This window comes from Anopheles coustani, chromosome 3 (assembly GCF_943734705.1).
Source record: "Anopheles coustani chromosome 3, idAnoCousDA_361_x.2, whole genome shotgun sequence".
Classification (NCBI taxonomy): Eukaryota; Metazoa; Arthropoda; class Insecta; order Diptera; family Culicidae; genus Anopheles; species Anopheles coustani.
The window spans coordinates 81,039,413-81,067,362 of record NC_071288.1 but is presented as its reverse complement, the minus strand read 5'-3'; the positions used below and the strand labels follow the sequence as shown (position 1 = coordinate 81,067,362).

General features: G+C 44.2%; 1 protein-coding gene across 3 annotated transcripts; it reads left to right on the top strand.

Moving 5' to 3' along the window:
- Nucleotides 1-301: 301 nt before the first annotated feature.
- LOC131272196 (sarcolemmal membrane-associated protein) lies at nt 302-27,133 on the top strand. 3 transcript variants are annotated; one of them, XM_058273853.1, is made up of 11 exons: nt 302-403; nt 1,714-2,014; nt 21,545-21,934; nt 22,012-22,167; nt 22,257-22,606; nt 22,673-22,985; nt 23,082-23,219; nt 23,302-23,430; nt 23,509-23,626; nt 23,687-24,216; nt 24,638-27,133. In XM_058273853.1, the coding sequence occupies exons 3-11, from the start codon at nt 21,548-21,550 to the stop codon at nt 25,793-25,795; spliced, it is 3,279 nt and encodes a 1,092-aa protein (XP_058129836.1). In that variant the 5' UTR covers nt 302-403; nt 1,714-2,014; nt 21,545-21,547; the 3' UTR covers nt 25,796-27,133. The 3 variants fall into 3 exon arrangements, with proteins under 3 accessions (XP_058129836.1, XP_058129835.1, XP_058129834.1); XM_058273852.1 differs by having other exon boundaries at nt 23,299-23,430; nt 23,690-24,216; XM_058273851.1 differs by having other exon boundaries at nt 23,299-23,430.
- Nucleotides 27,134-27,950: the final 817 nt, after the last annotated feature.

Sequence of the window (27,950 nt, the reverse complement as noted above, 5' to 3'; positions counted from 1 at the left end):
TCGAATTACGATTTTATTTTCTTTTTACGCTGTCCCCTAGTAAAAATATCTTGACTGATATAATAATCATGATAAAATTGAACCGTATGTATAGTATGTATGGAGCTAAAGGCGTTAATACTTCGTTTATATTTGATTTCATTTTCTAATCTAACTGTCATGGCTAAAACAATGGCGATGATCAAGATATTTTGTGCAACCTCCCTCTGTTCACCGATCGTGGTCGCTATCGATTGCCTGCCAAATAATCGGAGGTTCAGCTTGAAACTCTTGACACTAACCTGTCAGTCCGTGGTCGAGTCGGAAGAGAACCATTTCTGTTGTTTTCCTGCGCGACCGAATATATCTCCGTTTTTTTCGCTTTTTACAACGTTCGTGACTGCATCTGAAACGAAAACCAGTGGTAGGTCGGGCTAGTAAATGGTGTTCCGTAGGAGTAAGAAATATAGAAACACCATTCGCAAAACCCGTAACATATTCTCGCAATGAGTTGAAAAATCGTGTCTGCGCGAGAACAAATAGTCTTGACCTCCCGTGCACCGGAGTTGATCAAGCGAAAAAGCAAACGGTACCTTTCGGAGACGGTGGACCACTTTTGTTCTCGCAGCTAGTGAAAAAAAAATGGAATCAGCCTACTTACGTCAGTAACCAAACTCCTTTGCTTCGATGCTGTTTTACCAGTACCGTAAAACAACTCGCTTGTCGATGTAATATGCTAATTTCGATCCAAGCAAGCTGGGAGTCCAACAAAAGGGTTTGTTCGTAATCAGTCGTGCTTTCGAGATTCGCCAGTTTTCTTTGCATCTTTTCGTGAGAAAATTCTACAACTTCGACAGTGGATGAAAATCAAATGTCAAGGAGCAGCAAATCGTAGTGCCAAAGGCGCGTGTGTATGTGGTAATTTTCGATTTAGGCGTATTCGTCGTATACTCTCGAGCGGAGCATCGCACTGGGGTCTTGCCCCTGGTTCAATCCTCCCCACGCCCCAAAAAGGCTTGGAGCAGTACGAGTGAAAAAGTGAAGGTGGCTACAACTGCCGGGCGGAGACTGCAGAAACGGCGCTCATAGCAGAAGGGAAGAGGGGCCTTTCGTTCGTACTGGAAAAAGGAAACGTCGCCGACATTATAGACAGGGATTTGGCGAAAAAAGAGGAGAAGGAGACGGTTTGGTTCGTTCACATTACGGGTTAGAAGAAACACAGGAAGCAGGAATTGACAAACGGTACATTGATAGAAACGTAGGCGTTTGGAAAGTGGAGGGGACCGTTGTGCAATTGTGTTGCTGCAGTTCCGTGCCGTGCTTCATAAAGTGCATATGAAGTGTGTGCATGAAGTTAAAACTCTTGATTATGCTGCTCGTAATTTATGAATCCATCATTTACAATACTTTTGTTTCACATGCGCTGGTACGTGTAGATATAGCAATAATTGTGTCCAAAGCGACAGGTTAAAGTCCTCCTGGATATCTCCCAGCCAATGCCCAAGAAAATACGGCAATCAAGTGTCCTTGGCCCTGCTTTAAACTTCAAAAAAATTGCTAAAATTGCGCCTCCTTCGATCAACATATATTCTTTGTCTTTTTAGTTTTTTTTTGCTATCTACCTTCTATTTTCGCTTGCCTTCCAGTATTTGATTATAGCTTTGATTTTCCTTGTTTCAAACAAGCTATGGTTGGATTTATCCATTTATCCTCTGTGCTTCTCTACTCCAACAGAGCTCTGTGTGCACTGTGTTAGTGAAAATCCCGAAATATGAGTGCAAATTAATAGAATTTAAAACAATTTCCTGTGCAAATATAACGACAAGCGATCGCTCAGCGAATGAAGTGTGACAAGAAGCGTAGTGCAAGAGAAAAAGATCCGTGTGTTGCCAAATCTAGTGGAAAAAGTCAAGATTCCAGAGAAGATTTTAGCCGGTCGGTCTGGATAGTATCGTCCGGCTTGCAGTCTCCGCTTTCGTTTGATCCCCATCATCTTTCCATCGATCACCATAACGGCGCTAAGTGATCAGTTCAGGTAAGCCATTTGAATGGGTCGGTTTTCAATTAATTTTTTATTCATATTATCGAGAATGAAACCATAAAAACAACACAATTTCGTACACACCTGTTTGGTGGTAGCCAGCATAATGCAATTTGTCGTTCTTCTGCCCCGTGGCTACAATCGCGACAATTCTCGCAAAGTGATGATGAGCAGCCACCATTTCTATCATGCGGCTGCGTTGCATCTTTTTATATGCTGTGTCGGAATGAATCGCAAAGATTGTTTGGTCTTTAATGGTCACCTCTCCGCTGGGCCACCGTTTGACGCTTATCTTTCCTAATACAAACAAATTCGTTTGCATTCCTTTGTGTGCCCGGGAATCATCCCCTTCGTCGTAGTAGTATTTCTTATCGTAATTTCAATAAATATATTCCGCTTTTTTTTCGCGTTGGAATATGTTGATTTGTTGTCCGATTGCTATCAGCTGGTTCGGGGAAGATTTATGGGTATTTTTTTCCAGTTGGCTTGCACGTCACAGAAAACGCGCATTGCGCGATCATCCTAGTATGCTAGTTCTATTGGGACACTTTTATTGCAGATTGTTTGGAATTCTTATAGGAAAGCTCAGTAACAAATAGTGTTTCGCAATAATTTTTAACTCGTCTTACCCAAATAGTTCAGCTTATTTCTAGCTCTTTTTATATTTCCCTTGCCAAATACCTGCCCCTTGGAACTTGATTGAAAAGGAAGCATGGTATGAGGTGTTTATTTCTGGGCAGAAAAGGTGGAAAAAAACTAAACAACTTCATCGCTAAACACCTGAAATATAGTTATTAGTGGCTGCGGACATGGCCAAGAATTCACTCCTCACCAGAGGTTGTTTGTAGTAAAGTTTTACCATTCCTGTAAAAGAACGCATGGTGGTAAACCCTGAAGTATTATCCCCGTGTCCGTTTAGTGCGGGTAAATTATGCGTTGAAAAGCGTTCAGCCAATAAACAATCGTTACGGAAAGGAGCATACGGGGAAGCAGCATACTAACACCGCGCGACCCGCGTTGTGCGGCTAAATATACGCCAAAAAGAGCATTGCGCTCGGTACGGACATTACCCTTTCCCCCTGCTCCCCGTTCCGGTCGTGTAGGGTTCAAGCCGTTGGCAGGGTTGTTGTTTTTCTGGTTCAAAATTTTGCAAGGCCAGTCAGCCGAGTTTTGACCGGGTTTTGGCTAGTGCTGGCCTTTCGGTGGTTGTGGAGTAATTTTGATCTCTATATATCGAACTAATTCGTGCTTGCGTGCATTATCGCCCCGTGTTTGGGAGCTTGGGGCGTGTGAATTTTCCGTTGCCTATTTCGTAAAGGAGATTACCAAACTGAAGGCAATTTTCACGAACGAAACTATTGCCAGCGATAGAGAAGTTGGTTGGAACGGCTTTCGAAGCGAAATTGTCTTCACTTTGATATCGGCGCATCAATGCATTCGCAGGCTAGTTGTATAACATTCAGATACAGATTATTAGTTTGACAGCATTCGTTAAAACGACTCATCAATTTCAAAATTAATTTTGCGCAATAAATAAAAGTACTATAATTTTGTTTATACACAATTCTCACAACTCAGAATGTTAAAGCTAAGGAAAAAGTTGCAAAAGAGAAAAATGGATGGCTTATGGTATAGAGAGGTAAATTTTGGTATCAATAGCGGAAAAAATTAAAGCTTATGATGACGAATAACAAATACTAAAATGTATCTTTTCAGTTTGTATGATATTTTCCCCAGCGATAAGTGTGTCAATGTAACCTATAAGGTAGTTTTAATGACCAGTTGGTTTGATTCACTTTACATGTTTAGAGTCAACTCTCCCACTGTTTTCTTTTACGTTTAATATATATTTATGAAAGCTGTGGAGTATCTCATTTTGATAAAAGTTGATGAAAAAGTAAAGAAAACGGATGAGATTATTGGTTTACGCTAGGAAAGGTTTCACATTCACCACTTCTACTACTAGTACAACAAACCACAACATTTCGCTTGTGTTCAAATGTGTCGCTGTCAGTCGCGCTGGTCAAAACAAACGAATTCGATAAATTCAGCCTTTTTCCAGCCACTGCTTCCATTTCGGAGCTCGGTTGATAGAAAGCGTATGAAATGGACATTCACTTCTTCCGAGTGGCGTTTGATGCCTTGATTTTTATCAGTGGCTAGCAGTATCCCAAACCTAACTGCTGCTGGCTGGTATTTTACATGCCATGCATGGTGGATGTTGGTTGGAATAAGCTTCGTGTTTTATTCCTCGTTTGTCGTGTAATTTTCAATCGAGTTATATGGTGACTTGTCCCTAAATTGCAAGCTGCAATACGTTCCAACGAACACATCATCACGCTAATGTTATCCACCAGAAACAATGGGGCAAGCCTTGCCAAGAGGTGGTTTTTACTCAATCAAGCGAGTGGCTTGATCCTCCGGGAAAGGTAGGGCTCTCTCCCCCCCCTGTGCCATTAGAAGGAAGCATAATCGAGCTCCGCCAGTTGGCCGTGTCCACTAGGTGGCTTAAATCAAATTAAATAAGGCCAACAGTGGGGGCAGTTTTCTCTTTGCTTGCTTGCTTTTCTTTGCAACACACGTGACCCATGGGCGGCCCGTCTCGTTCACGTTCGCATTCCTGGTGGGAAACACATTGTGGAGGTGTGACATTTTGATGCTTACGGAATGTTTTCTCGGTCATTTGGGGGTGCGATCGTTCCATCGTCCTGGTGCTTTAGGGGCCTTGTGAAAAAACAGTATTCATACCAAGGTCACTAGTAAAAGTTGAGAAAAAATCGAAGAAAAATGTGATGATTTAATTTTCTAATTGTGAAAAATAAAATGCACTTTGATATGTTGCTATCTTTCCATTGCGAAGACAAAAGAGAGTAAATAACATAATGTTTCTCTGATGTGATTGTGTTCGGGCCTGAGTCATGACACTTTGCCCGACAAGTGGAGAGTCATGATTATGTGATCGGTCAATTGGTTGCTGGCCGACGCCGTGAAGTGAACTAGAAGACGCTCGTTCGCAATTGAACTAATTGACCTCGTAAATTAAAATATCAAACCTACTCTTTCGCTGCTCTGGGGTAGTGTTATTCCGCTTGTGTACGTCTGCTTCAGCCAACCACACGTGCTTAGACATATCTTATGTGTTGGTTTTCAGTAGCACTATGAGATATTAAATTTTAAAACTTTTACCTAAACTTTGTCTACAACAATCTGCAACTCTTTGGTGGCCTTTTTCCCAGCACCAACAACCGTTATGAATTTTTCTTTCGCAATGGACACCGAACTCCAAACGGTGATGATGCACGATTTCAACCCTACTCTCCCGCCATTCCGGTATCTTCACACGTAATATCCTTCACCGGCAGAAAAGTGTGTTATGCAAGCCTCGTGTTTTGCCCGAGAATTTAGGATTAAGCTTTCCAGGCACGTATTAGCACAACCTCCAGGGGTCCAGGGCTAACGACACTCGGCCCAACCGCGCTGACAGAAGCTTCCTCCCAGTGTGTCCACTTTTCGTCTTCACTTCCCCCCATTCTTTTAAGACTCTCTCTGTGACTCACTCTGTCAACGTCACGTTAAGTCCCCAAAAACAACAAAAACAAAAACGAAGGATGTCAAATATTTATCCGGATCGTGTTAAAAACGATCCCATTGAAATTTTAGCAAGCTCCAGCAAATGGTTCTTTTACGCTTTCTAATTCTTTTGGTTGATTGTAGTTTAACTTTTTGGAGTTCTATGTTCTACCGACTGCAATCTCTTGTTTGTTTGTGCTATAAATAAAGCCCTTCCACGCTCAGTAGTCCTTCATCCACAAAGCGTGTACGAATTTTCCATTTCCCTCGGTTGCATGAAAACGGTTTATCGTTTGATTTTTTTTTTATTTTTAGCAAAGCTGAAAAAGCGGAAGCACTATCGAGCGTACGGATTGCACTGGGGATTGGTGAGACGAGCTACTCAACAGGTCATATGTACATGTCGGACGCTTTTCCAACCTGCTGAAAGACTCACTCGCCGTAATAGCCCTTACCCTGCACCGTACGTTCTACGTTACCGTTCGCCAAATAAAACCCTCCTCCCTATCTGAAAGGAAAGCGCGGAACCGGTTGGCCCGTTTCGTCTGGCCACGCTACAACTGCATGTGCATCTGTGCAAATGGAATTATTCCTTGCAGCGAAATTTCCGCTCACGATTGTGCGCCGTTCCTCCACGTGGGACAACGGGAGCGGAGGATTCTCGTCGGATTTACGAACCCATCGCTCACAGCTAGACCATCTCTTTATGGCAATTGCAGCGAATGATGATGATCATCGTGATGGAATTCAGACAACTGGTTGTCGCTTTTTTACTCACTTTAATTTTCATGTTAAAAACCTCATCACCCGGATGGATCGGGGCATTGATGCTTACGACCCGACCGCTAGCCATTTCTCATAACGTGCTGACAGGCAGTCGTCTTCGTAGGCATCTCCATGAACGGGTTGTGGCGGACAAATTTCCATTTTTCCATTCCGTCGTATGTGCTTTCCCAGGCCTGTTTGCGTTGGGATGAAATAAAATAAAAACGTTTACTTTCGCGTGCTTTGCTATACGAGACTTGAAGACGATAATGTTTTGCAACCGTCGGCTGTCGGTTGTGCTGAGACAATATTCACTTCACAAAAGGATGAGGGAGATTCTTTTTACGATATGCAATCGGTAGCACGTGCAACTCCAAGCGTCGGTAGATGTAGCACGCTGTTCCGGAGCATATCCTCCGGACGTCAATGTTCTCGGGAGGGGTCGGTTTTTCATATGTTCGTCGGTGAGGAGTCGTCGACATCTGATTCTTTCTTTTCCTGTGCTCCCCATCGCGCAGTATCATCGCAGTGATAAAGGACTTGCACATCTTCCGGTAAAAGCTGTGAGTGTGGACCTCCCCTCACCCCCAGGAGCTCCTCGTTCGGCAACAACGACGGCAGCGAAGTCGACGTCATGGCGAAAATCGGGGAAGCAGCGTGACTCGAAAGAGAGACGGGCGTGTCGTCTATTTTTACAACCCAACCCTCGCATGGCCGTTCGTTCGTTCACTTTTCCCGGCCTCGCTGTTTTCCGCGTGCGCATTTTTCACACGCACACGCGTTTCGATTTCCTCTATCGCTTTCTCCCTTTCGCCCTTTCGCCTCCGGGCGCTTTTCCCTCGGTGCCACCACCCTGATTGACAGGTGGCAGTGGGGTGACGCGCAATCCGTGCTAATTCGGTCCCGAAGGATTTTTGCGCTCCGGTGTGGATCGCTTCTGGAACTAGGGTAAGCTTGCGATTAGCATATTTCCACGGATATGCTGGCCAATTACAGGAAGATGATGCTATCGTGGCCCCCCACCATAGCCAATTCCATTTTCCAGCAGCTGTTTTTAGCGGTCATAAATAGTCTACCAATTTACTCTGGGACTCCGCCGAAACTCTCTCGCATTTCCGATACAAAACGAGTGTCGTTATAAAAGCTGCGGTGTAAAATTTAAAAGTTTGTCGTTAATTGGCTCCGCTTGACAAAGTCGCAAAGCCAATGCGTTCGTGAAAATGCGGTTTTATTTTTAATTTCCTCTCAGGTGTCGCTATCGCCATCGGGTCGCCTATTGCTGTAAACGCTGTGTACCGAATTCCTTATTGTTAAGTTCGCGTGTTCGGTATATTTCACTGCAGGAATTTGTTGCGAAGGCTTAGGACATAAAGTATACCGTGCATAATTGATAAACAAATGATTTAATTGTGGACTTTGCTGGTGTGTGTGTGTGTCTACGGTGGCGTGTCGCAAGAAAAGTCGAGAAGCACGTAGTTTCCCCGCCTTGCCACAGGTTCTCATTCGCTTCTTGTGTAGGTTCGTCTAGGCAGGAGGTATCTTCGTGCAGCGAAACACTTTTCATCTGCGTCTATTTTGCCACTCTTTTGTTACGTTTCCGAAACGACACAAACAGGCTCGACCGAACGCCGTCCCACAATGATGGCATAATTATGGGGCAAAATATGTGCAAATGTGTGACGGTAATCATCATCGGCTCTTCCTTCCCTCTTTCGGGGCCCACCCAGTGACTTGCGCGAGACACGAGGTGATAGATGGATGGGTCACTTCCGCCATTTGGGCGTCTTCTCGTTTGCAACACTTTCTCTGCGAATCTCATGCTCCAGACTTCACCGGAGGTCCACCACCGTCTAATGGACGGTTAATGGACCGCAGACGCAGACCACAGGAGATGCTTGACGTTCGTCATTACCAGCCACATTATCTTTATCAGTCGGTGCGATGTTGTTTTCGGTTTTCGATTGCCGAAAGCGGGAAACACTGTGGGATCAAGGCGCGCGCATCTTTTCCGCCGCTTATTTGATTGTTAATGATGAGAAAGTGTTAATGTGCCGAAATTCACCAGGATATTTATCTGCTCAATTGTGCGTTATTCGTTTCAATAAATAAATGGTAATAAAAACTGTAGAGGAAAAAAAGATAATCAAAAAAATAGAAATGTAAATTACCAGAGCTTATGTATGACCTCAATGATGGTCATTTGTTGCTGATGTTTTCGAATTATGGACCCTCATTTTAACATACTTTTATTAGGGTACTGGTGGGATACCATAAAAATAAACTGCTATAAAATATTTATGCATCAAAAAGCATAAAATTTTACGTTTTCAACCAAATCAAGTTGTTTATAGTAAGCTTAATTAAATAAAAAAGCATCATTTAACTACGATTGAAAGGTTCTAAAAATGTAATTTTACCATAAAACTGACTTTCGATTTTGATCGTTGTTTAGTGCATGGCTTTCAAGTAGTAACGCCCAATAGCCGGTTCAGTAACTGATAGCGGTTTTCACTTCTCCTTTTCATCTTCAACTATGAAGATTAATTCCTTCTATTGCCCGCGCGTGAAGCTTAGCTCATCGTGCTTCGATGACGCGTTCCTACGGCTCTCGTCGAGTGTTGGTTCGATTAACGGGCGCCACGACATATCCTTATCAGACACATCCTCCCCTGGCCGAGATGGCGCATGCACTTAAAGAAACCGACGCGTCTTCGCGAAAGACCTGCACGTGTTTTTACGCTCGTCTCAATGATTATGAGTGGGTTTTACGATGTCCAAGTGTGTGCCTTTTTTAACCTCGATCCGCTTGGTGGTCGCTAACGGATTGTTTAGGTTATTCTAATTTTCTTCACTTGAGATATTAGGTATCACGTTCAACTCTCCTTCGTGCTGTGCGTTCGTTTTGCTTGAACGGGAAACGAGCGGCAAGTAATTGAAAATACATTTTCCCAAACATGCCCAAAACTCAGGTTCATGGGAAGGGAAGAGGAGGGTGTGGGTTGGCTGTGTAGAATTTAAAAAAATATACTAGAACGCCGCCATTCGTCTCGGGACGCCGGACCGACACACATAACCTCACAGGCTCATCAGACATTTTGGGGCTTGAGGAATGGAGGGGGAGTACGGACGGGAGTGGTGGAGCACGTTGAAAATCTAAATTTATCGCGGAGCAGCATTCAGCAGTAGTGGTAGCGAACGGTCGCTCCTAGACCAGACGGGCCAGCGTAGTAGCAGCGAGCTTGTCAGCGTCAGTGCCCGGTTCCGTCGTTTCTCAAGTAGCAGCACTAGCAATACGCAATGGACACATCGGTGTAGTGGTCGGTGGTGGAAACGGGCGGCGGAGAGGCAGGTTGTAGGACCGATATTCAGGGATGCCTAAAATTATCCCCTTTCCATTACCGAGCGGAATCGAATCGACGATGACGAGGCGTCCGCGGCCAAACCAACGCATGGGTTCTGCTTTCGGCGCGATAGTGGTTCCATTTTTCCGCTTCACCACTTCCGCTTTTCCGACTCGCGCGGAGGCCTGTTTTCCACGAGAACAACGGCACGGTGGAAGAGAAAGACCACCTCCTAGACCGAGGATCAGCTCGAGTGTGTTCCAGAGATTGAGGAAAAAAGCAATTTTCTTGCTTGTTTTCTCGGACATGTTGCGATGGATGCGTTGATGTTGGCTCGGAACTCGAGTAAGTTCAAACCGATCGAAACGGTGATCGGTTGAGATTTTCCTCTCTTCCCCCTGTCGAGGGGGCGATTGGAGGAACGGTTTGATTGGGGGGAGGAGGTGGCGTGATCCGATCCGGTCTTTCTCCTTCTCTATCGCTTCTCCGTCGGTCGTTAATTATCCACCGAGCGCGCTCTGTTGCTGGATGATGTCATCGCCGGAAGAAAGTTTTTGTTTTTCCGGCGGGAAAGCAAAATCGTCCACCCAAGGAGGAAAGAAAGGAGGGTAACACTGCAGTGTAGCCCGGGATGGTGTTTGGCGGTGTGTTTTAGATAAAATGTGATTGGTTTGTTTTTCCTTTCCAAACCAAAGAAACAACGACGTTGACGACGTGGCCGATGGTAATTGTGGCATTATGGAGTGGATGAATATTTTGCTACCGGGCTGGGCGGCCATCGACCTTCGCCGGCTGGCCACGAATAGAGTGAGGGCCGCATTTTGGTGTCGCCCATTTCCAACCCCCTTGATTGGTGGAATGTAAAAATTGGAGTGAAAGCGTTTTTCATCCATTTTCCGGACAGAGACCGACCACACCGGGTTCGAAATTCCGTGGCGTTTCGTGGGCGATTTATGCGCCCTCCACAATCGCCTACCGTTCGTTTTCGGTTTAGCCTTTTTTGAGGTGGGTGGTTTGCGGTGTGTATTTTTGAATTGTTGTGCATCCGCCACATCGTTCCGGGCTGTCAAACAAATCGTGGCAGACGTTTGACAGATGGTATTCAAACTAACAAATGGGATTGAACATAATTTGGACGGAATTGATGAATCCATTTGTTTTCGGGGATCATCTTTTCACCGGAACGCTCACCGTGGAAATGATCTTAATCTCGGTTATGCAAACAACGCGGAACTCATCAGTCAATTTGGTTGGGATCATCGCGAATTATAAATTGTAATTAGTTATTTTTTTTTAATGTAATTGGGCATCTGCTTGTAAGAAAGCGCTAGATTTATTCAAAATAAATTCAATTTTATTTCATTGCATATGTACCATATTTTACAGAGCGAACTAAACATTTCAAAATTGTAAAGGATAAAATCAATCCTAAAGGATTCGATCACAAGATAATCCTTTCATCTGAGATGCAGTGGAATTGATTTATCTTTGAGAATAAAAATATCGAAAAAATGATAAATCTTCTTTATTCGTCAAATGTAAAGTTATGTAAATCAGATTCAGATTCATGAATCAGAATGATTCTTTGCTTTTTAGGGATTCATCAATGTTTTGTCGAGAGATTCATGAATCGCAAAGACACACCAGCTGATGAAAAGAATTCAGCCAAAAAATGGGTAGAGTCGCATGGTCCAGTTTTTGGTCGCATGGTTCACGCAAATGAAAGAATTGTGGAGATTCGTGATAAATCCATGAAAGATTCATAAAGATTCATTACGGTTTCGACTGGATTCAGGATTTAAGGATTCATGAATCTCTCGTTAAAAATTTCAGGCTCATTCGTTTAGTTTAAATAGCGATTCAAATTCATGCATGTTTGCATGAAATAAATGAGAAACCCTCAATTTGGGAACATCTTAATTGTCAAAACAATTCGTTCTGTAATCCACCGTAAGCGATCTTATCTGATTCCTGCGTCATCAATAAAGAGATCGTTCCGATGCTAAATATCTTGTTCGTTGGTGACGTTACGGCAACAGCCTTCGACAAATCGGAATCCATGGATTTCTCCAAGCGTTTCAACGTGTGGTTCCGTGAATCAAAGCGCAGCTGTGTCCCGTGTTTGCTGGATTCATTAGTGAGCATTCGATGGGGCAAGCAAAAGAAAAAAAAAACGATGGGGAAAAAACCTTGCGGGCAAAGATGAGTGCGTCTTGCATTCGATGAACGTTAAATACGCTTGCCTGGATCGGGCGCAATTTAATGATCGTTAGTAAATCAAGCCGTTGTTATGGCGGGAGGAATTAGATTGGGACTAGCTAGTGCTGCTTTTGCTGTAAGCTGGCCGGAGGAAAGTCGTGCCGTCGGGCGAATCCAACGAAGGTACCTCCAACTCTCCGACGACCGTGGGTAATGGGTTTAACAGCAGATCCCCCTCGCGCCCGTCTTGCCATTCGATTTGGTACATTGGTCGGGTCGGGTGCGGGATGATTATGCGTACAGAGATCGGGCAAGCAAATCGGAATTCGTTCGTTAGCAGCTGCTCCTCTGGTTGGGATTGTGGAAGCGTTTTGATCCAAGACCGAGACAGTTGGGGCACGCCGATGAAGACAGTTCCCCGCGGTCGACCGCGTGTTCTAGCCGACGCCCGATAATCAGATACCAGAACGCATAACACGCGGAACACACTGCTTCCTGTTTCTATGTGTAGTATACTGTACGCTCTGGGGCGATGGAGTGTGGCTCTAAGGGTTGGCTGCTTTGTTGCCCCGTTGTCGTGTTGTCGCAGTCGAATGGATTCACGTCCGCGAGCTCGCTCGAGGCAACCCGACAAGAAACAGCAAAAATAACAACGGACCGCGAGCTGCATGAATCACAAAGATTGCAGCTTGCAGCATGCAGAGTTGGTGTTTTGCAGCACCGGCTTCGTACCGAGTGTGGAGGAAAAGAAGTAAGGGAATTGTCTTGTTGTCTAGTCTGGTGGAGTTTCTGTTTTTGTTTTTTTTCTGATTCTTCTTCTGTGCTACAATAGTCGGGGAGAGTTGCATACATTCTTGGACGCCATTGCTACGCTCATGATGTTGTACAGCAATCGGGAGTAATTGGTGGCCGCTCGGAGCGACTGTGTATGCAATCGTTCAATTTGCATAAATTCAGCACAACGCTCGTGTTTCCTCATAGCAATCGTGTGTTATAGCAGGGGTCGGCAACTTTACGGTTTCACGTGGAAATATGGCGGACACAGACTAGTCCATCACCTTTTTTATAACGAACCTTCGATCGAGCTTCTATAGAAACATAAGTTTTTGATCCGATCGAGCTTCTATAGAAACATAACTTCTACTAAGTTTGTTTTAATCAAAGTGTTAAAGTCATTTCAAATTCGATTACAAAGCTTCAAAAGGTAGCACACCTAAGCAAAACAGTTTAATGACAAAGAGGTTAAGAGCCAATTAAAGTACTGTTCATGGAAACGAAAAGCAACTCGTGAGTTGTAGAATTTAGTATTTGTAAACCTTAACTTAAACCTCGGGAATTTTCGAAGATTAGAACAAACTATGCTAAACAGAATTCTGGTGTATTTCCATCGACCCATCCTTTTGTAATCTACCATTTTCATTACTAGTCATACAGTTTAGTAGGTATCTTGAGGTGTTGTTTGTAATGCTTCATGCAGTACTTTGCTTTCAGGTTCCTAGTGAGATGAGTAGTGAGAATCCAAAAACCTGTAGAATATTGTTTTGAAACATTTGTTTGTTTCTCATTTAGTTGAAAGACTCATTTGTTCATTTACAAAGCATGGCACTGTCAACGATCTTTACCGAATTTATCAAACTTATCAATTCGTATTAAAATGGCATTTACAGAAATTTTAAAATTATATTTACTCTGATACATATCAGCAAATGTGAAATACCTTATCCATGGACATGGAGTATTTTTTCTACAATCTATCCCGCTCTATCAAAAGTGTAACGAACCCTGCGTTACAGCTTTGGTGTTTTTTTCTTTTCCTTTGCTACCTGTTTTATGTTTTTCTTATTGTCTAAGAGCGTTTAAAATGTAGCGACCCATTTTTCCATTCACTTGATGAATGATCATGCAAACAGAGTATTGACTTGATTGTAGATAGGATAACTGCGATCACGGTGCTAATTAAAGAAAGGGAAACGAAGAGCTTTCATCACTCGTAAATCACCCTCACTCTACCGATGGTTTTATGGACTCAACCGCTTGCGAACTCCGTTGCCGAGAGAGGCGTGTTGATTATAGCGCTTTAACTAAGTGGTAAAGTGCTGATGAATCGAAATGACGTTCAGTTGCACCGGTAGTGGTTTTGGTGGATGCATTCAGACGTCTCACGTGTCTACTGACTTGCCCCTTTTTTTACTGGCTTGTAACCCTTCCTCCAGATGCATATGTTTTTTTTCCACCTACCCTAGCCACTTGTCGACGATATCAGTCGGTAACGAGCGGTGCAATGGGATGGGAATACGGAGTCGTATTTTTGCAAAGTAAGTTGCGCATCTACCTTACCCACCCTGCTCCTTCCCTTGTAGACGTGACCACAAATGCGCGGTACTTGCTCATCGGGTTAAAATAACAATCAAATCACTAACTCCATCGCACGTCGCGCCGTTTGCTGCTCATCTCCATATAATTAAACCCTCAAGAGTATGTACAGCGCTGAGGTCCGAAGAAAGACATCGGACATCGGAAGTACAAACAAACGCACCTATTGTGAAGATAGTCTGCGTCGTCACAGTCACGATCATCATCTGCTGGAATGTCACGGCATCTTGAGCTCGCGAGTCAACATTTGACGCAAGGCTGGAGTGTGAGAAAGAGAGAGCTGTGTTGATGGACAAATAGCGATCGTTAAACAAGGCTCGTAAACTTTATAATTATGAATGACGTGACTTTTAATCTGTGGTTATAAAGTAATGTAATATCGATCACATTACTGTTAATCCTTTGACTTTTTACTTCCCATCTTAAATGCTAGTGTTTTCTAGCATTTCTTCGTGCATGTTTCTTCACTCGTAATGCTTTTGATTAGCACGTTTCTCTTCTCAACGTGGTTTGGATTTGGGACCAATTTCATCATTTAGTCTCGTCGAACATTTTTCGTCATCGAAACGGCCTATAAAACGGGCACTCTATGGGAAGCTAGTATAGAGTAAGGCGGGGCAAAAGTGCGCTTCTAATGGTTGGCATTGAGACTTCTTTCAAATATGAAATTGTTAGGATTATATCTTTGTAAAAAAACATAAAAGCAAACGAGTAAATAAAATAACAATTAGCCATTTGTTCAGTGCCGGGTTAGCACAAGACAAATAGCACTCAATGCAACAATAAGCTTCTTTGAATGTAGTTTGATATAATGATTAAGAAAACAATAAATAAATCATTATATAATTAAACATTTTTTATGTAATTTGATTGGTTAGTTATAAATTCTCAACATATAGAAATCCATTGCGTTCTCTTTTTCTATTTGATTATTTATTTTTTCAAGACGATTCTCTTGTGCCATTTTCAATTTTTTTCTCGCCGGATAAATTTCAAAACGAACTCTTCTAATGTTTCGATGATGATGAGCTTAAATAAGTGATCCAGCTGTCGTAATCAGTAAAAAAACATGCGAAATATTTTAAAGGGCATATGTAAAATGTTACGATTATAAAATGTTTATTAGTTTAAACACAAAAAATGTTTTCAAGATGGTAATGAATATAATCTAACAAGCCTTTAGTTTTTTTTTTACGATTAAGTTTTCTTCACTGCCACTCGCGTTCTTTTGGCCCACCTTACCTTATACCGCGGATCGACGGGGCATGTGTCACGATTGACGGATATAAAATACGTGGTTCGTTTTTAGACGCCATTTCGACACAGCCATGTCCGCTACATACATTTTTACAGCCGTATGCATCGGCTCGACGTTTCTCCCTTCTCGAAGCAAAGTCGAACGGCAACGCTATCATGACACGGTGTTCGTCCCGACGGAGAAACAGAACCAGTCCGGGCCAAACATTTCCCCTTCCAGTAGCGGGGTGCTCAGCTGTTCACGGTCATCCCACGGTGGGGCAGTTAATGTTGCTCGATGATGGTCGGGTGTGCTCCAGCTGCCTTCGTTTTCGCGAGCTCGCGTTCCATAACCGGGTAACCGAGTTGTTGTGTACGTGTGTGTCTGCCCAGCTGCTGCTGGGTCACCATCGTTGGTCCGGTGGAGGCCGTGTGCCTGCTTGGCTTGGTATGCACTTCTACCGCGAATACCGCGATCCGACGAGAGAGGTTATGGTGCGGATTTATCAATCAAAAATTTTTATGACTACGACTTTCACGCATATCGCGCCAGTCTGGATCGGCTAATAATAGTAGCATGGCATGGCATATGCACTAACCAACCGCCAAGCTGCACCTGGGACCGTGCTATAAACGAGACCTGCCGTGCCCATCAACGATAACGATATTAAAATTAATTTAATGTCCTTGTTACGTACCTCGGGATCGTCCTGCGTTAATGCAGGGTGTTAAAAGGGTAGACAATTTTTAATAATTTTGAGATAATGCGTGCCAGAGTTTACCAAATTTCGCTTAAAAAGGAAAATATTCTTAGAGGAAATACGGTGCTACCGAATTAGTAAAATCCAATCCAAACACGAATGAAAGAAAACCGTGTCGGGTTACATCCTTCTCGCTGGCTGCCGATTGTGTTGCTCTGCCGCATCCCGCATGTTGCTCTTAATTTTATTTGCCCACTACTCAGGCCGGCGTACTCGGCAAAAGGAAGATGGTTCCGTTGGCCTCCAAGAACACAGGGCCTTTGCGAAACCAGATCCACTGGTAGCTAGTGAGGTTAAGCTAATAAAAGAGTCACTCAGCGAATTGACTTTATCGATTTAAAGCTACTGGCTGCTTTGTGGCCTGAGTTGGGTGATCACCAGAATCGCCAGGACGAACCACAGGACGAAAAGAGGGCCAATAATGGGCGTTGGATGGGAGTTTAGGTCAGCTGTTTGCTGTCTTATCGTACCACATTCTAACCGGTTCGGTATGTGTCTGTTGTGTGTGGTTGTGAATTCACGTGGTGTGTTTTGCGTTTCTGTACTCCCAACTTCCGCCCGCTCCCCGGGTTGGATACGGGCCAAAGACAAAACACTCCCAGCACGCTGACGGTGCCACTTTTTACACGCGCACCCGTAAGAAGTTTGAAACTGAACTGAAAAAAAGCTGGGCCTCAAGAGAACGCGTACATTAACCCCTCACCGAGGTGAAAACAATATTTCTTATTTATGTATAAGTGCCACCAAATTATGACACTGCAGTATCTGTGCGGAATGTGGCTATGCGGTTTGCGAAGAATTAATTTTTGGTTTCGCTTAATCCCTAACCCTACGGACGGGTAAATCAGGTTTAAAGGGAACATCCAACGCAATGGAACTAATTCGAGACAATCGCTGTGACAGATTTTATAGATTTCGTTCATATCTGTTGAACAAGACACGGTTCTGATGGGGTTGGTTTGGACAATCTCTTCAGAATGGTATGATGCAATGCAGAATGGTATTGATGAAAATGTAAGATGATTTTGTTTAGCATTAAAGTTTACAGTTCCAATTTCAATACCAAAGATTGTTTTTTTTTTCAAAATATAAATCTAGAAAAAGGAGAAAAGAACCAGGAAGAATAAACCTTAATTCTGTTTTAAGTTTTCTTCGTCACGGTATGTTAGCAAGTGTGTTAACAGTCTAAAACATATTTATCATTGTAATTTCTGTACGTTTTCTTTGAAATTCTCAAAAATGTTTAAACCAATTCATTAGTTGGAGCTGCTCTGGTTTTCATTTTTGCCGGTAGAAGTCCGCTGTTTAGCTGTTCAAGCTCTGAAGGAACATTTTTGGAAGTATTTGATCCTTAATTTAGGCTTTTCTCAAGAATACCTAGAAGCACTATTCTAAAGAATGGAAAACTACTTATCATCATCTGATTTGGGATTTGAACGCACCAAAAGTTCGCACAGCTCGTGCGTCAAGGTAAGGTTGTAACATTATAATGGGCACCTCAAGTGGCATTTAGAAATTTGAACCAACCTTCCTCGGGGTTCGGTGGGCGGTTCAAAATTAATCCATTTACCTCTTCTAGTTGTCGACCGCTTATTAGTAACGTTGTTGGCTGTTGACGGCTATTTATAAGCCACTCGTTGAAGGCTGTGCAGTACGAAAATGCGCCCTCAGTGGAGTTTGTTTCTTTGTATCTCGCATTGGTGGCAAAGTTGCTCGCAAACTTATTTAGCACAAGTTCGAAAAAGTTACCCGTCCGGCTGCTGCTTCCTTTGACCCTGCGATGTTGCGCCGCATGAAATCTTGACTGTTTTCCTCGTTGATCGGTTTTTGTGTGCCTCTTTTCAAGGTGGAAAACACTTCGGAACGCCCAGAGCGGAGGCAAGGGTTGCAAACTTTTCATTGCCATTTGCACGGTGCTGCCGCCGTCATTATCCAGTTTATCGTCGTTTTGTGTGTGCAGACCGGCGAAAATTATAGCGCTGTGTGGAACCAGTTTTCCTTCGTGGTTCCGTTGGATCTAGTTTGCTCTCTGTTATGTTTTATTTTTTGTAAACATATTAATACCTTTCATGATCAAACCATTTCGTTGCGCTCTGGTCCACAGCGGGGAAGCTAGCGGATCGGAACGTACGGTGGCCAAAGACACAGTTAGCGTTATCATCCTAGGCGCACTCTCCAAGAGTCGGAAAAGATATTTCCCGAAATTACTGTCGATTTATCAATGGCTTCAACAATGTTTTACTGCTGTCAACCTTCACCTCGTGTGTTCACATGGTTCGTGGTTCAACGACAGTCCCCGAAAATGGTGTCATTGATTCCCCATTGGTCCTCTACTGATACCAAAGGGTAACGACGGTTCATGTCGACTTCAAACAAAAACTGCTACCAACGGAATGCGGCGGAACCATAAAGGCACATCCATGCGGAACGCACCGTTGCATCTTCGCGGGTGGATAATCTACTTCCATGCATCTTCCCCCGAAAGGCTCCGGTTGCGGTCGGTAAATTTTCCACCCGGTTTCCGGGCCGGTGCCAAGTTTGGAACCGAACCCCGTACGTACACTTGCCCTTTTTTGGGGCTTCCAAAGATGATGCGCGATGATAGGGCGAGGTGTTGGGGGAAATATTAATCAAAAAGTAATCAGCCATGCGTCTACATTCTTCAGCGCTGTGTGTTGTATCGAGTTCGGGTGTGGTTCACCCTCTTGGGAGGGGGAGAAAACAATTATGTAGTGACCTTCTTTACGCAGACCTGAGCCATAGATTTTCTCCACTTGCAAAGGTCTTTCCAAAACCGCCGGATGCGGTAGCGTTTCACCTAAGGGCGTGTGTCGGAATTAGAACCTAGGTGTAAGTTGGTCCTCAACTTGATGTTGCAGTTCATCGAGCCATCGAGTTCCCGTTAGCTAACAGTTGGGGCTTGGCGATTGAAAGTTATTCTCGAGCGCGTTGTAGCAACGTGTACCCCCAGAAACAACGGTCTGGTGCTGCATATGTACAGCTGCATCGAGCTGAGTTTGCAACCCCGTGGACGCAGCTCTTGATACTAACGTTCTACGCGAATGATATGTTTAGCCACCTTTTTTCTCACGTACCTTCGCACGTGACATGAAAAACATGCCGATTTCTACTCGTCCTCTGATGCAGTTTTCCACAAACATTTAGAATGTGTGTGTGTGCTACATAAAACAAGAACACCAACAATATTAAAAATAATCGCATTCTCCTCCTTCTCACACACAGTTCACTGAACCCGCGGTTGCTTATAAATCTAACCCTTAATGTATTCAACTCACTTTCAGTAATGAGCTTCGGTGGTGTTTTATAATGTTTCGCCTCTTTTCGACTTCGCAACCGATCTTCTATCGGTGACTAGCGAACGTGATTTTTAGTTTTTTATATTACAACCCAAAAGCTCACTGGGTTAAGGGCACACACCACAACACGCGGAGAGGAACGTTGCTATGCCGTGTGAGGCTTTGGGGTTTTGTAACGGTAGAAAATGCCAGTATATGCCTTAGATAGACGTTCCTCTTCTCATTCCCCGGTAAAATCCCAAATGAAGCCCCCCCAGCCGAAATCGCTGTCGTGGCTACACCATTTGTGAGCAGATGTACCTTAAAGGTATGCAATTGGTGAAACAAATGCCGTTGTGTGAACCGTTTGAATTGAAATCTCGTTAAATTAAAGATGATTATTATACTGGAAAGGATGTACAACATAAACTCCCTCATGCATAACTTGCATGAGTGTATGAAAATTCGGCTACGCTATCAACCTAGGGGTGCGGTATGAGGGGGGCCCACGGGCCCCCCTTATTTCACAAATTTATAACAAACTCCCTTTTTCGGTAGACCTAGCGCAGTCCGCTCGCTACGCTCGCTGCGGGCGCGCCGCCGTTTCATACTCATTTTTTCACTCCGACTCATTGGTTTATGATGTCCATCTTGCTCAGTTTATCCGATTAGTTCAAATCATTACAGCTTCTAACGGAACATCAACGGTTCAAATATTCAAACTGAATTGATGTGCCACCTATTGCATAACTTTCAGGCGCAAACGTGGAAAAAATGATGATGATGCGGCGCCGGGGGGGCTTCATTTGGGATTTTACCCATTCCCCAACCAGTTCCTGTAGCGGCTCTCCATGTCGTGATCGTTTAGTTTGTGTAACACGCAGGTGCCACGGGGTTTCGTTGTCGGAAAATTTAAAACAACGGCGCTCGGTGGCGGTCGGCGCACGCTTTACACGTTCTGTGAAAATGCGAACCGGACTGGATGTGTATACTACGTTTTACATCTTGACTAGCTTATTTGCCCGGTTACACGGGCACTATGCATTTTTTATGTGTAAGCTATCTTCTAGAAGATGAAATATGAAACTTTAGTCAAATATGACATTCATTCAACATTTTATTCCAAGTCTAGTTGAGTCACATTTTCAACCATTGGAATCGGTACTGTCCGACTTCATATCAATCTTATGAATCTTTGAAACTATTTGTTGCTAAAAATTCCTATAAAACAACTTCTTCAGTTTCTGCGTCACTTCTGTTTCTGTTTCGTTTTGGTTTACTTTTTTCTGTTAAATTATACGAAGAATCTTGCTAGTTGCCCGGTGTCGAGCATTTCTTTCCACTTGACTCCTTTTAACGCATTACATAAGGCACAGGGAGTCCGGTGCTGCGTGAAAATAGCTTCGAAAATCAATTTCAACATGAAAAGTATTTTAGTAATCAACCAAGTATCTTTACATTTTCCCAAATGAAGCTGGTTGCTACAGCAATCAATGCTATCCAATGGGAAAAGCTGTTTGGTAGTTTTTGTCAAACGTTAATCCACTTAGTTATTTTGTTCATATTTCATAATTGTGGACAAAGTGGAAATACTAAACATACGTAGCAAGTTAGTGACTTCAAAGCGAGAAGAAAGTGCATCATGACCGAACAAGAAGACGCTAATTCTGTTTTTTCTGTTGCGAGACTGATAGTTTGAAATTTGTTTTCCAAATTATAGCACACTTGCATTTATTTTATATATTATTATAGAATAGATAGAAGTTGAACGGCCACCGGGTGGGAAAAGGAAGGCGGAAGACGGATTCTTTGCAATCAACGAACCGTTCGTTGCTCTTAATTTGCGTTACGATCTTTCGCATGTTTCACTCCGGTGTTCGGACCTTGGAGGATGGAAGAGACGAATTGTGGCTTTGTTACTCTTATACGATCGATGTTACCGTCAGACTAACGTTTCTTTTTTCTCTTTCATTTTTTCCACAGGTCATGGTTTTTATAAATAACAGAGATGATTATTTACCATTCCTGAAAGTGCCAGGAGTAAGAATGCAAACTCCTTTAGTGAACAACGTGACGACGACCACAACGACACTGAACCGCGACGTTGCATCACAGGTGCAACAGCAACAGCAGCAACAGCAACAGCAACAACAGCAGCAGCAACAGTTGGGAAATCTGAGCAATAATAACAGTACGAACATCAACAATAACAACAACAACACCCTCATCAACAACAACGGCGGCATTGGCGTGAGCAGTTCCTGCGTAAACAATAACATAAATAACAATAACAACAACAGTATAAACAATAATGGCCAACCACAGGTTGCCCGGGCGCTGCTCATCTGCCGGCCCAATTCGCATCCTTTCAATGTAAGTGCGCATTCCAAGGGTTCAAACGTGCAAAAGTATTCATAAAAATTGAGTTTTGGTGCTTCCCTCTTCGACAGAATCGAACTCTTTACCTTGAGCCAGGAGCCCAAGCTAAGGTAGGACGATCGGTTGCGAGGATTCGCGTCTCGGAGAACAATGCAATCTTTGACTGTAAGGTGTTGTCGCGGAACCATGCCGTGCTGTGGTACAAGGATGGCCGTTTCTTTATCAAGGTTGGTTGGGAGTAGGATGAACATATGCGTTCCTTCGAGATGGGGATGTCTAATGGCGTACGGTTTTTTTTTATATTCACTCCCTGCAGGATACGGGCAGCAGCAATGGCACATTCATCAACAACCTCCGGCTCAGCCAATCGTGCACGGAGTCGGAACCGTACGAGATCAGTTCGGGTGATATCGTGCAGTTCGGCGTGGACGTTATGGAGAACACGCGCCGCGAAACGCACGGCTGCATTACCGCCACGCTCAAGCTCTTTCTGCCGGACGGTCGGGAAACGAAGGCGAGCCAGAAGGTGGGCATCGGTGGCCAAAGCACGATCATACCACCGGTAGACCTGTACCGATTGAATCAGTACATCCAGGAGGCGAACCAGCGCGAGCAGATTCTCGAAACGAAGCTCATCAGCCTGCAGAAGATGGTCGAGGCGACCAAGTAAGTAGACGTCAGTGACCCTGCGAGTTCGAGTATTATTCTAATGGGTTTACTGTTTGTTGGCAGACAAAATTCCTTCCTCGGCTGGCAGGCGCTTATCGACGAGGATCGGCTACTCAGTCGGATCGACATGCTGGAGAAGAAGCTACAGTACTGCCAGAAGAACATCACCGAGGACAAGCTGCGGGAGGAGCTGCTGAAGCTGCTAGACGAGAAGGAGCAGTATCAGAACGCGGCCAAGGAGGCCATGTACAAACTGCACCAGGAGCGGCACGAGGCCGTGCATAAGCAGATTTCGCTCGAGAAAGCTCTGTGCACCAGCGAGGACGAATGTTCGCTGCTGCGGGAGCAGCTGAACAAAACCAAGCAGCAACTACAGGTAATTAACAAGCTCTTTTAGTTAGGAATTGATAATTAAATCAACCTTTGTGAACAAACACCTTTTAAACTCCGCCACACGTTCCGTCTCAAACAGGAAATAACCGTCTGCATGGATACCCTAAAGAGTCAGTACGACGAGAAGGTTGCTTCCAGCGAGGAACAACTGAAGGCAAAGGAATCGGAAATCACGAGTCTCACGCACAAGCTAGATCACTTCGTTGACGTTTATGCGGTAAGAAGGGTGGGGAAGGGTTCTCAAATGGTCAAGTTCCTTCTTGAAAGCAAACCTTTTATATTTTCACACCCACTAGCAGATTGGTTCATCGGATGATGAACAGCAACAGCAGATTAATAGTTCGGCCATGTCGAACTGGCTGAAGAACTCGGATATCAAAATGTTGGAAGGATCGGAAGAAATAATTAAGGCCATCTGTAATGACACCGTAAGTTTCGGAAACGAATACCGAACGATTGTTTACAAATGATGGTTTCAATGAATGTTTTACTTCTTTTCTTTCCAGGAAAACGATATTACCAATAGCGATTACACTGAGGGACTGACAAAACTGCAGCGGCGCATAAGTACATTTGAGAAAAATTTCGCCCTTCTTATCGGTGGTGATGGCATGTCCGAGAATGGTAAGGATTGTGGTTCCTGTTTTAAATGTTCCTTTATCAACGGATCAAATTTATTTTCAGTAGAGTCGAACGAACTGGACAACGAAACTTCGGAACCAACGGCAGTAACGGGAACCGCGGTGGCAAAGCTGGCCTCCGAGGACAATGCCGGCGAGGGCAAGGAGGAAGTTGGAGAGAATGGGCCAGCGGTTGCCGAAAGTATCGTCAAACAAGAATGCGACGGCAATCAGAATGATGTGAACAGCACTAGCACAACCTCAAACGTAACAGGCAGAACCGATGGTGACGGAGAATCGATGGCTATTCAGCAAGAGCTAGCACCCGTCCATATTGTGGGCGATATGAAGCCGGAGCCGGAAGTGAACATATTGGCCAATGGAAACAAGGAATCTTTAGCGAACGTTGGTGTCGGACAGCAGGCACCTCCATATGGTGCGGTGGATCCGATCAATCAGAACGTTCTGAAACGTAACATTCGACTGATCAAGAACGACTGCATGACACTGTTGCGCCAAGCAGAGCGTACGATAGCGCAGAAACATTCTGAGCAAGCGTCCCAGAAGGCCAAGTATGATGAGCTTGAATCCGAGGTAAGGGTAACAACGGATCTGTTATTTATTTTACCTTCGGGGTGATTTGGGTAATGTTACACCAATCGGATTTTTGAGAAGAAAATCTTCATCCATCTCCAAAATCTCCATCTCTCCAACTTGTACCCTGTATTCTCTGGACTGCAGTCGTTGATACTTTCCGATATAGTATTGGGAAGTAGAGTGCTTCTTTCACATTTTGTTAATCCAAGATGGCTGTGCTTAGTCTATTGGCATCTTAGATTGACACACCGGCATCTTAGATTGCCAACTTTTTTCATAACTCTCTTTAGTGGTACATGTGTAAGATTCGCCATAAAAGTTTCGTATCGTTTGAAAGCACCTATCGAAGTGTATTGCAAATGTACCAAGCGTAGTTTAACTTTCTTCATAACTTTCAACCTGTTTCATTCCTTTTCAGTTGTTGGCATTTAAGGCGGAACTGGAGAGCCGCCCCAAGCAATCCGATCTCGATCAGAAGCAAGCACTCTGCGATAGTCTCGCGGAAACCCTTTCGACGTTGCGCATCGAGGTGGAAGAGCTGCGTACCATGAACGACCGTTGCCAGCAGGAGATGGAGCGAATGGAGCTCGAGCTGCTGAAGCAAAAGAACTTCGAGAACGAAAAGATCAGTGCACTGGCAGCGGCCGCGGCGGCGGCGGCGTCGGCTGTGGCCGTCGATGAGTGTAAGGTTGTGGTGGAAGCACCGATGGTCACAGTGTCTGCAAAGCAGGATCCGGTGGAGGAGGTTGTGCGGGAGAAATCCTCCTCGACTCCAGAAACCGAATCGAGGGAAAAGGAAGAGAGTGCCGCATCGACGAATCAACAGCAGGAGCTGCTAATGATGCCGACTACGCTGCTGGTTGTAACGGAGAATGCCCCGGTAGCCGAGATGCCCTCCCCGGTGATGATACCGTCGGTGCCGATGGTGGATGTGGAAACCCAAACCGATGTCGAATATGCTGGTTCTGCATCTTCATTATCCATGACCGTAGCAACCGTTCTACCTCTTCCGATCGATACGAGCGACGGTGGAGACACATCGATCAGTTCCAATCTGGACGACTTGGACGACGATGACGAGGATGATGACGATGAAAAGACGGAAACTATCGACGCCATGGCAATCTTCAGTCCACTGGAGTTGGGGGATACGATGCATGGTACAGCGAAACTTCATCCAGGCGAGCCTGCTAGTGAAGGGAAGTTAGCTCCGATCGTGACCACGGCTGCTTCGGTCACAAACGGTGGCGGGAATCTCATGCCTTTGCCGGCAGCGTTACTGGCTGGAGGCGAACAACTATTACGCACCATGGATGACGCGAGTAGTGCTGCGGCGCTTAGTATCGACCTTGAGCTAGCAATGATCAATCACCCGGATGTGCAGCGGGAAGAAGAGTTGGTCGCCTTCAAGGAAAAGTACACCCACTTGAGCGAGGAGAACGTTCGGCTAAACCAGCAGCTGCAGCGACTGAGCGGGGAGTTGAGCCAATCACGGCACTGGTCCGCCGTACAGCTCGCCATGTACATCGCACCGATCGTGGCCATCTTCGGCTACATTCTGCTGAACCGAACGTAATTAACGCTTGTGCCCGTGGGTGGGAGGTGTGTGGTTGAAAACGCAAATGCGCAGTGCATGTGTTTGTGTTTGTTGTTGGATTATCCTGAAGATGTGCAAATCGTCTGCGAGATGAAAACCAAGCAAAAGGAGACACAAAATATCTCGTTATTTTATATCGCTCGGAAGGTGTTGTTTTCTTTTTTTTTTTGTTTATAAATACTATTTATTATGATTACACAACAAAGCCGTTGGAGATTGAAAGGGGGCCTGCTTCCAGTTTGAATTCTCCGGCTTTCGTAAATCGATTGAAGGAGTAGGAATCACTTTTCGTTTGTCGGAAAATGTTAACTCTTCAAAAGTGAGAATATCCAGCCCGCCACTCAAGACAAGCCCCTTCAAAGAATCAATCATTACGATCCACGTTTGTCCATTTAATCTCACAACATGTCGTCCCCCCACTATGTACATTTGTGAAACGCCAATACTGTATTTATTAATGAATAACCCTCCCGACGCTAGTTTTACCGACGCAATTGCATGTGAGAGAAGAACGCGAGAAAAACGTTTAGAAACTGTGAATTAATCGAAGGAAATCGAGCAAGGCTTCGTGCAAGAAACCTAGAAGGGAACTGCTGGCCTGGGAAGGATCAGACCCCTACCCCGCCCTCCAGTACCAGTGATGATGAGCAATAGTGTGTGATTGAGTGTGCATGTAAGTGAATGTTGGAGTGAATGGCCTTTATGAATGAGTACGAGAAAGGAAAGCCTAAGGCATTGGAAATATGGTTACGAGTGCATCAGGCATGGATTGACTGTAAAAAAAACTAGTTTAAAAACTCACGCTTTTTTTCTCCTCCCCTCTTATCCTCGGGATGGCAGAGCTTTATCTTCCTGTTTCGTTTTTTTTTTCCCCCACCAGGGACTCGAAATTACCTCCCCCCCCCAGCGTTACAATAACCTTCAGCTAAACGCAATGCAACGCCTAAAATGGACCAGCTGTTCCGTTACTAACGATCGTCACGAGAGCAAAAACTAGAAGATCGAAAAAGGGGGAAAACATGGAAAGTTTCCTATCGAAATCTGCACGTCTTTTAGGTCGTACTACCGCTACTCATGTGCGCACCGAACCGAACGTTGGTTAGGCTAGCTTTTATAAGAATCTATATATGAACCTAATCATTGTAACGAATAATCCGAATACTTGTAATACACACGCGATGAACATGGCAGACGCACCAAGAGCGTTGGTAAATCCGTTCGAAACTAACAAACTGCTGGTATCTTTAGGGGAACGTCTTCGAAGCATTTCGGCATACACAAACTACACAACATTACCCACTAATAACTAAAACAAAAGGACGAAAGCACTTCACGCATCTCGCAGGCGATCGATGGATTATCGGGCAACGTTTTGTTTGCTGTGTGGCCATTAGGGGAATGCAAAGTACAAAACAACGAATGAAACGGCAAACGGAAAATGGCACCACCATTGAACGGCATCGGTTGCGCTGGAAGAAGGAAAGGAATCGGCACGATAAACAGCATTGTGAGATGACGATGATCCAGTTGGTTTAAATGAAACAAAATTGGCTTATATCAGCATAAACACAAAGTAATATAAATTAAGCAAGAAGGAAAACTTGTTGAATACCCGATACGACAGTCCAATACGAACGATCGATCGCCAGTAAACGTTTCGTGTGAAAAAAAAAGATAAACTTCTTTTGTGAATTGGCCAGCGACAGATAATACTAAGGCTAGAGTTAAATAGAAAATAGATGCATAGTTATATAATACATACACGCGATATCGGCCGACAAGTAGAAATGAAGTATATCCGGAACGGCGCTCTTAGTTTTTTTTTTGCACACATGCAAACAAAACGGTCCAGCATTCATTCGCAGTAGGAGTGGGGGGCAGTTGATAGTGGGGAGAGTAAGATTCAGAAATGAAACGCTTGAGTTATGTATTATATATGAATGAACTAGTAGAGATTAAACCACGAAGAAGAACTGGTGGGCGCATATGCGCTCGACCGACGAGTGGAAGAATTGTGAAATCCGCGAAACAACTCGAAGAATAAACGAAAAAGAGGCAAAAAACAACAGAACTTGCAGACGGACGACAATTTAAACAATAAAGAACAAAAAATACAAAATAATACTACACAAAA